At 44.7% G+C, this 14835-nt stretch overlaps 1 protein-coding gene across 5 annotated transcripts in view; it reads left to right on the forward strand.

The window, feature by feature from the left end:
• LOC107393474 (E3 SUMO-protein ligase ZBED1) overlaps positions 1–13904 on the forward strand; it is a 42050-nt gene extending 28146 nt beyond the window's left edge. For 4 of the 5 annotated variants that reach the window (XM_054743907.2, XM_015971861.3, XM_015971854.3 and 1 more), the window contains exons 3-8: positions 66–130; positions 230–387; positions 506–1066; positions 6842–6913; positions 10787–12270; positions 12346–13904. In XM_054743907.2, the coding sequence (XP_054599882.2) occupies positions 66–130; positions 230–387; positions 506–1066; positions 6842–6913; positions 10787–12270; positions 12346–12987 (2982 nt within the window). In that variant the 3' untranslated portion in view covers positions 12988–13904. The remainder of the gene's footprint in view (positions 1–65; positions 131–229; positions 388–505; positions 1067–6841; positions 6914–10786; positions 12271–12345) is intronic. The other variant, XM_054743908.2, reaches the window with a different exon arrangement.
• The last annotated feature ends 931 nt before the right edge of the window (positions 13905–14835 follow it).

The raw sequence follows: 14835 nt of genomic DNA on the forward strand, positions 1-14835 counted from the left end.
TGTGTGTGTGTGTGTGTGTGTGTGTGTGTGTGTGTGTGTGTGTGTGGTGTGTGGAACACCTTTAGATTCGAGATGATTCTGCGTTCACCTTTCTGGATGCTTCTGATGAAAACAAATCCAACTGGATGAGGTGAGCAGCTGTGCTGGTGTGTGACACGTTTGTTTGTTTGTTTGTTTGTTTGTTTTTGGAAAACGGGAAACGGGACCCCTGCGTGTGTTCGTGTTTCAGGTACGTGCGATATACGAGCAACGAGAGCGAACACAACCTGGTTGTTTTCCAGTTTTACCGTCACATCTATTATCGGGTTTCCCAGCACATTTCAGAAGGCGCAGAGCTCCGAGTCTGGATTGGGAAGGATTATGCTTCTCTTCTGGGTCTGGGAATGGGTGAGTCTTGTCCCATCAGGGTAACCGTTGTTTGATATGGAAACATCCCGCTGATTACTATCTGAAAATTATTGTGTGTGTGTGTGTTTGTGAAGTTCATCTTGTGTTTGTGATGCAGGCGACAATGAAAAATGTGAAGTTGGGGACAAGGAGACGGCTCTGAGGCTCTTGCAGGACATCCAGCTGGTCACACTCCCCGAACCCAGCAGTACCTCACTTTGGTCTGACTGCAGCCAATCACAGAGCCCCATGCCCGTCATCAGTGAGGTCACAACCGTGTCAAACCCAGAATCGGCTAATGATCCAGGCTCGGTGCTGGGCTCTTTGGCAGGCTCGATGTCAGGCTTGTCACCGGGTTCCATGCTGGGCTCAACATTGCCCTCCACCTCCCAGTTTTCCCTGCAGTCCTCCATCCCAACTGTGATGGACAAATATGATTTTATGCCCGGAGCAGAGAAACTGCTGAACAACCCAAACGCCAACCAGGCCAGCCCCTGGCACTTCTTTGGGCTGGAACCCGACCCGACTGGTCGGCCTCTGGACCGCAACACGGCGGTGTGTAAGTTGTGCATGGAGCGTGTGAACTGTGTGGGAGGTCCATTGGATCTCCAAGCCCACCTGACCAGCAAACATCACATCAAACCTCGTGACCTCAACAAGGATCGGATTCTGCCACCAGGTAACGAAGAGTTCAACGCCAAACTAAACGGTTTGGGTTATTTAAGTTGCATGTAGGAATCATAACTCTGCAATAGTCTTTTATTTTGAAATTTACCAGATGCTTTACACTTAATGCTGTATGTGATTTCCTGGTGAAAATAGAACCCAATTCTATGTTTAGTGGTGCAGCTAGACGCTTCTGGGATGTAGATCTCACCACACTAGAGTGGCTTCTATTTGACAGACACGTGACACTGCCGTAACCTGCCGCAGACGACCCCGGTAAGGATTAGGGATCGTTTCCCAGAGCATTAAAGGGACTTTACGGAGTTTTGAATTTTTATCCTCGCGATTGCCCCCTCAGGCCAAAAGCGTAACGGCAGCTTCAATAGTAGGCTCGTGCACGAGGCGCGCATGCTGTACGTGCACACTCCTTAACGAAAATAACAGCTGAGACAGTCAGCTCCGTGTGTGTATGTGTGTGTGTGTGTGTGTGTGTGTGTGTGTGTGTGTGTGTGTGTGTGTGTGTGTGTGTGTGTGTGTGTGTGTGTGTGTGTGTGTGGCCCGGTGGACAGGGGACAGGAGAACACGCAGCTAATTAAATAATTAGGTTCTGTACCTTTCTCTTCAGCACAGCCGACAAAGGTTTATGATGGGTCAGTCCTCCTGCATGCTCAGATCATTCCCTTCCCTTGCTTGAAAAATTGTTCCAAAATGAAAGTTGAACCCACATCTTTTTTATCTGTGAATTCAATGCCGTTCGGCGAGTCTCAAATAAAAATTTGGGCATCTTACTGTAAAAAAATATACCATTAATGTAAAAAAGAAACTATGTTCACATCCGGAATCAAACCCAGGTCTTTTGCATGAAAGTCCGACGTCTTACCAGGCGAGCTAAAGGTTGGTTTATGTTTGACGCGTCCATGAGGTCCGCACGGCGAAATCTAGTCATTTTAACAACCACGCGTCTCCGCTCGGCCCAAAATTTCCGCAACACGCAACTAGGAAAAATTCTAACCACGCGGACGGTCGGACGCGGAAAAACATGTCGGACCGGCAAGAACTAGTATGGCAGAGGTTGGTAAATACAGACATTTGTATGATTCAGCTCTCAGAGATCACCGTGATCAACATGTTGTTAATAATTCTTGGAGAGAAATAGCTCGCACTGTCGGAAAAGACGAGAACGCTGTTAAAAATGCTGGAACGCCATGTTGTAAACAACAGTAATTTTTACTTCTACTATGGTGTAGTGTTGGATGCATGCTGTAGAGCTCCATGCTGCCCCCTACAGTTTGGGAGAATATTGGCTCACCGCAGAGACGAGCCGCATGAACCATAAACGCTGCTAGTTGTGAAGCGCGTTCCATCCGCGACCCGCATCACCAAGCGGAAAGTGAATGTCTCAAGCATAAACCAGGCTTTACGCGCCAGTGATGTCACTCGTATCCGTACCAGTTAAGAACGGTTTGGAGGGCTATGCCTGAGCGTGAACGCGCATGAAGCAGCCTGCTCGACCCGAGCATCTCTCTTTTTCTGTGATTTTACAGAAAAACAGGCAATCACAGTAAAAATGCCAGGGCTCATTCTACAGGACCAGGGCATTGCAGGAGAATGTATGAAGAAGACATTTATTATTTCTATACATGTTTTGGCTGTCAAACTTCCATAATGCCCCTTTAATTTGTACTAGAGACCCCTGCAAATGAGTTGAAAACAAAACAAAAAAACCAAGTGAACTTGGTCTTTAACAAAATGAACCCATCTGCTGCACAGAATGACTTGATTCCTGCATGTTTTTACATTTCAGACAGTTTGTCCAAGAGTTACCGTTGCACTTGTGCAACTGGCCGGTCGACCAGGTAGTGACAGTCAGCAGAACCTATCAAATCCAGTTTGAGATTTTTAAATAGGAGTGAAAGACGTTAAATTACTTTCCATTACCAGTTCGTAGGTTGTAGCGATTGAACTGGTGGATCTAGAATCAGTTTTTAAGTTAAACTACCCGAAACACACAATAGTAAAAGTCTCGGTCCTACCATGAAGCTTGGAGAATGGGCAGATTTATATATTAGAGCTAAATTTTGCTGCACAACCTGCTGAAATATAATCTGTCACCTAAACTTTTAGAAAGACTGAAGTAACAAAATAAAGCGTCTTGTGAGTGTGTGGAACAACTTTGGAACATCAGTTTGGCATCAGGGAACTGATAAATTTGGGACGACTAGCTTAAGAGGACTAAAACACTAAGACTTAAAGGGATATTCCACCTGAAATTGAAATTTAGTCTATTACCACATTCCCCAGATTAGGAGGGAAAAAGCATTTTGTGACCAGCGCAGTAATTCTCCTGGTCTGGCAGCCGTCCGTTTGCTTTTGTCTAGCATAAACAATGGAAGTGAGTGGGAACTAGTAGCATTTTGGTTGCAAATGACTCAATAATGATACCAATAATTCTCATTGAGCTCAATAATCATGTTGACTGCAAATGAGATGTAAGAAGTAACACGGGGTATTTGCAGGAGCTGATCTGGACTTGGGACTATATTATGACAAAGCACCGCTGTAACCCGCCACTGCATGGTGCATGGATATACAGGTCCTTTTCAAAAAATTAACATATTGTGATAAAGTTAATTATTTTCTGTAATGTACTGATAAACGTTAGACTTTCATATATAATAGATTCATTACACATAACTGAAATAGTTCAAGCCTTTTATTGTTTCTAATATTGATGATTTTGGCATACAGCTCATGAAAACCCAAAAATCCTATCTCAAAAAATTAGCATATCATGAAAAGGTTCTCTAAACTAGCTATTAACCTAATCATCTGAATCAACTAATTAACTCTAAACACCTGCAAAAGATTCCTGAGACTTTTAAAAACTCCCAGCCTGGTTCATTACTCAAAACCACAATCATGGGTAAGACTGCCGACCTGACTGCTGTCCAGAAGGCCATCAATGACACCCTCAAGCAAGAGGGTAAGCCACAGAAAGAAATTTCTGAACTAACAGGCTGTTCCCAGAGGGCTGTATCAAGGCACCTCAGTGGGAAGGAAAAAGTGTGACAGAAAAAGCAGCACAACGAGAAGAGGTGACCGGACCCTGAGGAAGATTGTAGAGAAGGACCGATTCCAGACCTTGGGGGACCTGCGGAAGCAGTGGACTGAGTCTGGAGTAAAGCCACCGTGTACAGGCGTGTGCAGGAAATGGGCTACAGGTGCCGCGTTCCCCAGGTCAAGCCACTTTTGAACCAGAAACAGCGGCAGAAGCGCCTGACCTGGACTACAGAGAAGCAGCACTGGACTGTTGCTCAGCGGACCAAAGTACTTTTTTCAGATTGAAGCAAATTTTGCATGTCATTCGGAAATCAAGGTACCAGAGTCTGGAGGAAGACCAGGCAGAGGGAAATGCCAACATGTCTGAAGTCCAGTGTCAAGTACCCACAGTCAGTGATGGTCTGGGGTGCCATGTCAGCTGCTGGTGTTGGTCCACTGTGTTTTATCAAGGGCAGGGTCAATGCAGCTAGCTATCAGATTTTGGAGCACTTCGTGCTTCCATCTGCTGAAAAGCTTTATGAAGATGAAGATTTCATTTTTCAGCATGACCTGGCGCCTGCTCACAGTGCCAAAACCACTGGTAAATGGTTTACTGACCATGGCATTACTGTGCTCAGTTGGCCTGCCAACTCTCCTGACCTGAACCCCGTAGAGGATCTGTGGGATATTGTGAAGAGAAAGTTGAGAGACGCAAGACCCAACACTCTGGATGAGCTTAAGGCCGCTATCGAAGCATCCTGGGCCTCCATAACACCTCAGCAGTGCCACAGGCTGATCGTCTCCATGCCACACCGCATTGAAGCAGTCATTCCTGCAAAAGGATTCCCGACCAAGTATTGAGTGCATAACTGAACATAATTATTTGAAGGTTGACTTTTTTTTGTATTTAAACCACTTTTCTTTTATTGGTCAAATAAAATATGCTAATTTTTTGAGATAGGAATTTTGGGTTTTCATGAGCTGTACGCCAAAAATCATCAATATTAGAAACAATAAAAGGCTTCAACTACTTCAGTTGTGTGTAACGAATCTAATATATATGAAAGTCTAATGTTTATCAGTACATTACAGAGAATAATGAACTTTATCACAATATGCTATTTTTTTTAGAAGGGCCTGTAACTCGGAGGTCGTTTCGTTGAACTGACAAAGCTGCACACTGTAATAATAATCAGACTGATGGCTCTAAGAAATCACTGGAATTATGTCACCAAGAAGTCAACTCAAAAAAGCTGAATCCTTCACTTCAGCAATCTTCTGGAGAAAACCGAAACGGAGAAGGTCAAAGTCCACAAGGCTGAATGCTTCATCGGGCTTAACCTTTGGTTTTATGGTCTCCTTGGAAGTAAAAGTAAACCTTCATCAAAGATATGTGTCCAAACCGTACCACCAACTGCCGAGGCTGGAATGGTGGCAGCAGCCATAGATGTCGTCCTCAGGTTTGGAGATCTCTGTCAGCGTGATGATGAGTAACCCAATCCACAGCCCTGACCTGCGATCATCAGACTTATGTCCAGAACGGTAAGGGATGAGCTGTAGAAAGGGTTACACACAGCAACGTCCTGGAAAATGAGATCCCGCTGTGGAAGAGGCGGGAAAAAAAGGAGCCAAATAGTAGAAGGAAATTAGCCTGGCCTGCCAGACTCCTCCTCTGTTTAATTCTGCACACAGAAAGGGTCTGGGAACTCTCCTGTTCAAATAACCCCGCCCCCTGAGAATTCTAACCGAGCCAATCAGCGCTGAGTATCGTACGTCACACACCACAACGCCGAGTTTGTCATAAACATGGTGACTGAAGTGGAGTTCGCTGCGGCTCTTTCCTTTGTTCTAAATAATTTGAACATGTCTTTAAAACTACAACAAGTAGAAGCGCTAAAAGCCTTTCTTCTAAACAAAGATGTTTGCGCTGTCGCCAGACTCCATTTTTACTACAGCTAAAACAAACTACAGCATCGCGGACGTCACACACGGCGGCGCTCAGTTTCTCATAAACAACGAAGACGGCGACAGAGTTCGCTGCGACTCTTTCCTCCGTTCTAAATGACTCGGATGTCTTTAATACCACAGCAAGTAGAAGCGCTAAAAGCATTTCTTCTAAAAAAAAAAAAAGATGTTTGCGCCGTTGCCAGGCGCCTATTTTTTTCACTACAACTAGAAAACTACAATGTTGTGCGGTACAGTCGGGATTTCCGTCTTTTTTTTCCTGATTGGTCATTTTTGAGCTGCCTAGTCCCGCCCCTCAAGTGCCTCGCTGCCTGTGAGTTACCAGACTCTCTCTCTGTGCAGAATTAAACAGAGGACGAGTCTGGCAGGCCAGGCTAGAAGGAAATATCACTGAAGAAAGGTCACCTTGGTCCATATGTCAGGTGACCAGCGTTTCTCCAAGTTCTGGTTAGTAATCGGTAAACGTTTTAGCTTCTGCAGCTAAGTGAAGCTCTGTTATAATTCTACTTTAGTGTTGGTTCAAAAGGGAGCCGAAGTCAGGAGGAGGTTCTGTGGTGACGTCACATATACGACATGCCAATGTCCCATTTGTAATCATGCTAATTACGACCTTTTACAAGCTGATAAATCTCAAAGTACATGACTGGCGTGGCCAAAACACGCTTCATTGCTTTTCATTTAAATGGCAGTACAACATGTGTGCGATCCGGGGCGTAAGGCAGAGCGGGTTAGAACATAGCTCTTTTATTCCCGTTGACTAGCATTCGTTTTTTCGTTCTTCCAGGGACCCATGAGCCGACCAGAAGGGGAGGAGACTTGGGCTCCCTGTGTGTTAGCATTTCTGCAAATGCCAGAGGTATCAGGAATCATTTGAAAAGAAATGCTTTATTTTTGTGCTGTAAAATCAAGGTTTCTCTTCTTCAGAAGATGCATGCCTTAGAAACAGATGTTTGGAAGTCAGTGGGGTCAAAGTTTTCATTTGGTGGCGACAAATCAGCCGGAGTGGCTCTTTTACAAGGCACATTTAGAGCCAGCCTTGGCAGATACGGGTGGTTGAGGGCCTTTACTTTTAGTTCAGATTCATTAGTCACAATTTATATTGGTTGCATATGGTTCCAGCCAGGGATAGACCAATGCATCTTTTACCATTTTTTAAAAATGCCTGCACCGGTCGATATATCTCCTTAGTGAAGTCGGGCAAAGCCACGGGCAGCCCGGTGCTTCTGCAGAATTAAATTTAAATGTATATTTAAGTTCCTGAATAACATCTGCATAATAAACACTCCAAATATTATTTTCTACAAAAAATATTTTTATATACCAGTTTTGAATACTTGGTCAGTTAATTGAGTTATTTGATTAACTTTTGTTGGATCTCTGATTTTGACATTAAGATTCAACAGTTGGTTAAGTTCAGTGTCTATGGCATCAACTGATATAGGGGTGACATTTTAGTATGAAAATAAGGTAGAAAATGTCTAGTTATCGGCCGTGAAATTCAGCCTAAAAAAATCGTATCAGCCTTCGGCCGACCATAACCTTTAAGTATCGGTATCGGCAATGGAAAAAACCAATATCAGTTGACCTGTAGTTTCAACAGTAAACAACAAAACAAATGTGTATTGATGTCTTTATTCGACATCAGAAACATTGAGACGTGTAAACAAGTACTGGATGTGTATTGAATCAATTTGGGAGGCACTGGGAATTATTGACCTTGGGTTTAGCGAAAACGCACTCAAAAAGTTTAACCTAAATAATTTGTGTACCTTTTGTCGTTTTGTTGATGTGTGGATTTTAAGATTTTTTTTGGACAAATGTGTGTTTCACTGGACTGAAAGCTGGACTTGTAGCACAACCCTCAGAAGATGAAATCCTGTGCTTTGAAGATTTAGAAATGAACAAACATCGTACTTATTCCACCAAGCTTCTGCTCCTCTTGTGAAATGTTCCGATCCTAAAAGCGAGATGGACCGATTCCAAACCAAGCATAAACCAAAATAGTACAAAACAGTACAAATGCTAAATCACTTAGAAGTAAAAACTAATAAATTAGACTTAAAACAACCAACCGAGGAAGCTTGTTTAATAAAAAGGGGAAGCAGGTTCCACAGTCTAGGAGCCACCCCTGCACACAAGTCGTTCCTTGGACTCACCAGAAGACGGGCACTCTCCGATCGTAATGCTCGGAGGAGCATGAGATTGCAATAAAGTCTTCAAGTAAGGTGGACCCTGGTCATGCAACATTTTGAATGTCAGTAAAAGGATCTTAAAATCAATTCTAAAACCAAAAGGAAGCCAATGCAGTGCAACAAGGACAGGAGTGATATGATCTCGCCTTCCGGTGAATGGTAAAGCCTGGTAGCGGCATTCTGCACCATCTGCAAGCGTGATGTCGCTGCGTGGCTGACACCAGCGTACAGAGAGTAGTACAACTGACAGGTGATGAATGCGTGAATCAACTTCTCGTACAACTTAAAATATAGTTTCCACGTTCGTATTGTATTATTGTTGCAATAAGGTCATACATATTTATATTTTTAGAATGTGACGTTATATTGGAATAAAACCTGTTATCACATTGATTTTGCTCTAGTTTTACTCATCGACCTATATACTGGACAATTCGTGTCCATAGGCTCCAACTATTAAGTTTTTGTGCCAAAATGGGAGGTGGCCACCACCGCCATTTTGACCGTGTCACAGGTTCCGTCAAGCCCAGACAATTCCACAAAAGGCAAAAGAGGTGGAGCCGAGAGTGGGGCTGTAAGGCTGGGATCAAATGACACCCATCGAACTGAAGCGATGTAGCTACAAGCTAACCCAACGCTCACGCGGAGGTGGGAGCTAAGCTAATGGACATAGCTACCTAGCCACAACCGGTGTAAACTGCACAACACCGGAGCTTCTGAGTCAGAGATGCGCCGAGCTGCCACTGAGGGGAGGGGACCGTACTGATAGTCGGAACCCAGCTCCACCATGATGTTATATTTCAACCCATTTTCTAAAGTGCAGCATTGTGTTAAATGCACTGGGTTTTACTCTATTACATTTAAATTAATTGTTAAACAGTACATATTAAAATCTAAGCTCAGCTAGTGCAAGAGCGGCAGTGACCTAAAATACAAGAATATAAATGAAGTGGAGACTTCTTGGACGCTCTATTAGTGCAATTAATACCACAGCAAGTCATTTTGTCCAACAATTGCACAAATAATATCCAAAAAGAACGCACAAACGCTACAACTACTGGTCTAAGTTGAGAGACTGAAAAATGGCGGAACAGTTTTCAGGCTGAGGCCTTTCCACGGAGCTAGCTCTGTGGTCACGTGGGTCTGATGCTCATTAATTATTCAGAATTTCAGGCATTTAATACACTTAAACAGATGAGTGAGAAAACATTCACCCCCCTCAGAGTTGTCATGAGTGTAAACTAGATCATTTAAACAAAAACATGTTTTGGAATCAGGCTGTAAACATGTTTATTTCTGCTGTGAAATTGGTATTTTTAACATGGGAGTCAATGAGGATTTGCTCACTTCTGACTCCAGCCCCTAGTGGACGAGGGTGGAACTGCAATTTTTGTCACTTCCTGTTTTGCTTCATTTCCAGACCCGAATTATGGGGGCTTGGGTTTTACTTTGCATGGGTAGCAGCTCTGGTGCAGCCTTACAATAAAATAACTCTAAAATCATCAAACCGTGTATGATTTGAACTCCTGAAGGGATTGTATTCGTTTGTTAGTTTGTGCTGAAATGCGACGAGCCCTCTTATTTGTTTATGTCCATTTCATTCACCTTTGTTCTTGTTTAAATGTGTAATTGTTCCTGAATCAATAAAGATTTGAGGAAAGAAAAGAGGCAGCAGGACTGAACCCCCCAACATGGATGACGCTAAACGCTACGTCGGTCCGGTCGGTCCCCTCGATGGGAAATTTGAATTTAAAATCAAGGAAGACGGACAAGTCGACCGACAGAAGGTCTTGTGCACGATGTGCTGGAAGGAATTTTCTTATCACGGAAGCACCAGCAGCTTAAAGTACCACATTAACGCGAAGCACCCGTTACCCGGGGATGCTGCAGCCGCAGCTAGCACCGTGGCTAGCTGCCAACCGGAGCGTCAGGGTGAGTCCGCCCGCCTCAGACCTTTGTTAGCCTGGAGGACGCGAGCGCTGCGCGGGTGATGCAGGTGCTTTTCCAAGGCTCCTCCGAGAAGCGTCAACAAATCATGGAAAACGGACAAGGACCGTAAAGATTTAGGATTTTTTTTTCGTCGACATGGATGTTCAGTAAACGTCCATTCTCCTTTAGTCTGTCTCTCGTGAGATTTATTTATATTAAAAATGAATATTTATTGATTAATCAAAGTTAATCCACAGCAACCCCAGATTAATCTGATTAAAGATGTCCATCGTTTTACAGCACGGGTTGAAAACCAGTCCTGCGGCTCATTTCTCCATTTTGAGTTTTTGATCCAAGATTAAAATTGTAAACGTGAAAAACAAAGAGCTTTGTTAATTTTTCAGCCAGTTCAAAAACAAATGATAAAATAAATGTTTTAATTCAAATGGGAAAGAACAGAAATCAACAGTTTTGTAGCATCTGATGGTTAAAAATCCATCCGTTTTGCGTTCATTTGAAAGGGACATTACTGTTAAAGCCAGTAGTCACACTAATGAAGGTTTTCTCTCTCTCCCCCCCCCCCCTCCCCCCCCCTTCTTCCTGTGTAGTACCAATGCGGTGCATGCCTCCTGTGATGCCCCCCAGCAGTCAAATCACCCCTGCCCCCACAATAATGCCCACACAAGTGGCTAACGCCATCACCAACTTCCTCATCAGAGATCTTCATTCCCCAGCTCTGGTGGAAGGAGAGGGCTTCAAACATATGCTGCAAGTGATCCTGCCCTCCTACAAAGAGATGCTGACGTCATGCCAGCTGGAGAGCCTTCTGAGAGGCCACCACGTCAAAGGCAAGCTGAGTCTCATTCAGCTGTTAAAGAAAAAGTCGGACTGCACCAACGACGAGGAGATGAACGACTACACTGCTCCCATCGAGTTTGAGCCCAAGAGTCACGGGCGACCTCCCATCCATCAAAGAAAAATTTCTCACTTTGTCACCTTCAGTGCAGATGTTTGGCTCCACAGCTGGATGGGCAACAACCAGCGTTACCTCACCCTCTGGGCACACTTCATCAATGATGATTTTAGTCTCCACAACCTGGCCCTGACCACCCAGAGGCTGGTGGAGAGTAGAGGGAAAGACTTCAGCCTTCAGGAAGTGGAGGCACAGGTGAAGGTGATGGCAAAGGAGTGGGGGATCTCCCAGCCTAATCTGGTCCTTTTGGGAGTGGAGGGCAAATACACGGCGAAGTTAAAACCAATAAAGAGTGAGAAGGGTGCGGAGGCTACAGGAAGCCTCCCCCACCCGAACTCCACAACATTTTTAGAGAGGGACGACTCTGCATCCCCCGAGGAACCGCAGGTCTCAGAACATTTTAGTGAAGGTCTTCCCTCGGTCCCGTGCTTCTTTAGCGCTGTGCAGGGCTGCGTTGAGGAGGTGATGTTGCACCCGGTCATTTCCAAAACTCTCAGCCAGTTCCAGAGTGTCTTCTCCTCTCTGTTCCTGCCACCAGCTGAGCAGAAGGGCTCGTGCCTGCACCACGCTCAGAAGCTGCTGCAGACTCTGGCCAAACAAGAACAGGCAAGCATTAAGTCATGGGCTCACAGCCCCCCGTCCTGGAACGGCCTGTACCCGTTACTGAGCTCCATCATCAAACATAAAAGCCTGATCTGTGACATCATCAGAGAGATGAACGAAGAGACGTTGAAGAAAGAGGAGGAAGCTTCTGAAGCATCTGGTAGCTACCACCCCAACTCCACCTCCAACACATCATCAAGCCTCCCCTTACTGCGCTCTGAATGGAAGGTGGTGGAGGACCTATGTTTGGTCCTCAGACCTCTGGATGTGGCCTGCCGGACTCTGGCCAAGGAGGCCTTCCCGCGTCTGTCCCTGGTCAAACCCATCCTCACCGGCCTGCTGTCTCGCCACCTCGTTCCTCGGCCAAGCGACTCTTCGTCCATCTTGAAGGAGGTGAAGAGGATGATGAGGCGTGAGTTGTTGAGTTGCTATGACAACCCTGCAGTGAACAGGGTTCTGTGCGTGGCGTGTTCCCTCGACCCACAGTTTCACGGGCTGGGCTTCATGGAGGACAAGGTGAGTCGCCCGACTAAAAGGTCTGCGGCAGCGGTCTAATCTGGCAGCTGAAATCTTTTTTTTCTCATATTTTAGGAGCAGATTTCCACTTTCAACTGGCTGAAGCAGGAGGCTGTGAAGATTGCGAAGGAAAACGGGAAAGTTAATCCATCTACGTCTCTTCAGATCAAGAGAAGCTCCTCCCCTCTGTCGCCAGAGTCGGAGGGTGATATCCGAAGGAGCAAACGCCTGAAACAATGTCCTCCCATCAACTTCAGAGACCTTGGAGTTGAGGATGAGTTCAGCGACCCCGGCGAGGTGGATGATTGCGACTATGTGGATTCAGATCCTCAGGCAGATCTCTCCGGGATGGAGTTCCTGCTGGGAGACCTGTTCTGCTCGGCACCCAAGAGGACCAGACAGAGCTCTGTGGAGGAGTCCGTCGACATGGAGATGTCTGTCTTCAGAGCTGACAAAGGGGCTTCACTCGGCGTGGAGCCCCTGCAGTGGTGGAAGACCAAAGCCGTTCAGTTTCCACTGCTAGCCTCAGTGGCGCAGGCCTACCTGGCTGCTCCAGCTGTAGCGGGGAACGCCGCCCAGGACTTTATTCAGGAGGGACCAGGAACCACAAACAGGAAAAGGTCAAACATTCCACCCGAAAGTTTGGACACGATGCTGTTCCTGCACCACAATGGATTTTTTACGAACGAGAGCGTGCCGGCAAGCCCGCAGGAGTGATGACAGATGCAGCAGGTTAAAAGATTCCAACCCAAATCTTCAAATCACGATTGAACAAGTTTCACCAGTAGGAGTCGGAGTGCACCATGATCAGAAGACCCGCTCACATTTCAGAGATCTGCCTGCCTGGGTTATAAACTCCGCTCTAATGTCATTTGTTCTGGTTCTGACTGAAATCTACGTTTAATCCGGTTTAAGGATTAATGTGTAACCCCAACCCACAAAGTAGTGTCAGTTTTCCTTAAACTGAAGGAAATGTTCCTCGTTGCTTTTCTTCACTAATTATTCACATTTAATTTTCCTTTGTAGTTCCCAGTGCCTTACCTTATTTCATTAGTCAAACAATATATTTTTATTAGTTTAAAAACACCTGAAGACTCATGGTACGGCGGTCTACCGTGCGTCTGTTGTAGGTTTGTGTTGAATGATGAATTTAACCCTTCTACAGATATTCTGTATCAGTTGTTCTAAACTTGATTTTAAAGAGTCGACAGTCATTTAGTCATCTGGAGCCGAGTTGTAACGAGGCGGCCCTGTTTTATACCAGCTGTGCTAGAGGAGTCTGTGCTGCAGTCCACCGTGTGTGTTGTCCGTTCCTGAACGTACATTCCTTCAACGTTTTTATAATCGTAGCAAAACATCTTGTTTTTTGTCTTTAACCCTCCCACTGTCCTAATGGGTGTGACCCGTGAGGAAAGTTGACCATTGAGCAGGCTTGATGGTTTATCCCTTGGGTCCACGTGGCAGGAGTGAGCACCACCTCACTGCTGCCACGTGGACCTCAAGGGATAAACCATCAAGCCTGCTCAATGGTCAACTTTCCTCACAGGGTCACCCGTAAAGACATGAAGACAGTGGGAGGGTTACAACTTGTTCCACCTTTTTAAAAAAAAAAATTAAAAACTGTTTAAGCTCTTGATTTTTTTTTTTATTCCAGGGTTCTTAAAAAGTCTTAAATTTGCTTTTCCAAATTTAAGGCCTTAAAAATCCTTAAAAATGACAAATAATCCTTGAATACAGTTTCCAAAGGTCTTAAATGACCAAAGACCCAATATAAACAGGATTCTTTTATTTCTATAAAAATTTTGTGAATTTCTAGTTAGTGTTCAGCATTTTTTGTGTACGATGTTGGCGTAAGCGGAACCGTACACATTCAGTTGGTTGTGAAAGGGGGCTATTTTTAGATGAGCACATTAGCTGGTTAAGCTAGTGGGGGCTTGCGCCATGGGGAAGTGCAAGTTTAATGGTAACTGGATGGTTAATCCCACGTTCGCGACGTGGTTAGCGCCGGTTCCAGGCAATAGCTGGAAATTATAGCTTAAATTTAATTTTAACAAAGCTTAAATTTGGTCAAAGTGGCCTTAAAAAAAGGTCTTAAAAAGTCTTAAATTTGGCTCCCTTCAACCTGCAGATGCCCCGTATTCTTATGGGAGGTCTGGTGCATCTTTTAATGTGAAGGTCAGTTTTTAATACATATTTTAGGTCCAATTTACAATAAGAATACTTTTTCACAAGTTGAACATATTTAAGGCAGCTTCTAGTCTTCCCAATGGTTGACATCCCAGCAAGTTCACCCTGAGGTCAGAGGCCTACTCTCAGATTACAAAACAGTAATATATTTGTTTAGAGAATGTTGAAGACTCAGCCGAACGAACCACATGGGTTTGGTCTACCCATAATGCACTGCTCTATGCATATCTAAACACCTAAGTGAGGTAAGGTGGAAAAGGGTTTGAACAAAATCCCGGCACAATCTTGGAGCTGGAAGTGACCATATTTGGATAAGTGGGTGGAGCTTAAGGCATTTATTAAAATGAAATGAAAATATTAATATTAGTGCTGAAATCA

This window comes from Nothobranchius furzeri, chromosome 6 (assembly GCF_043380555.1).
Source record: "Nothobranchius furzeri strain GRZ-AD chromosome 6, NfurGRZ-RIMD1, whole genome shotgun sequence".
Classification (NCBI taxonomy): Eukaryota; Metazoa; Chordata; class Actinopteri; order Cyprinodontiformes; family Nothobranchiidae; genus Nothobranchius; species Nothobranchius furzeri.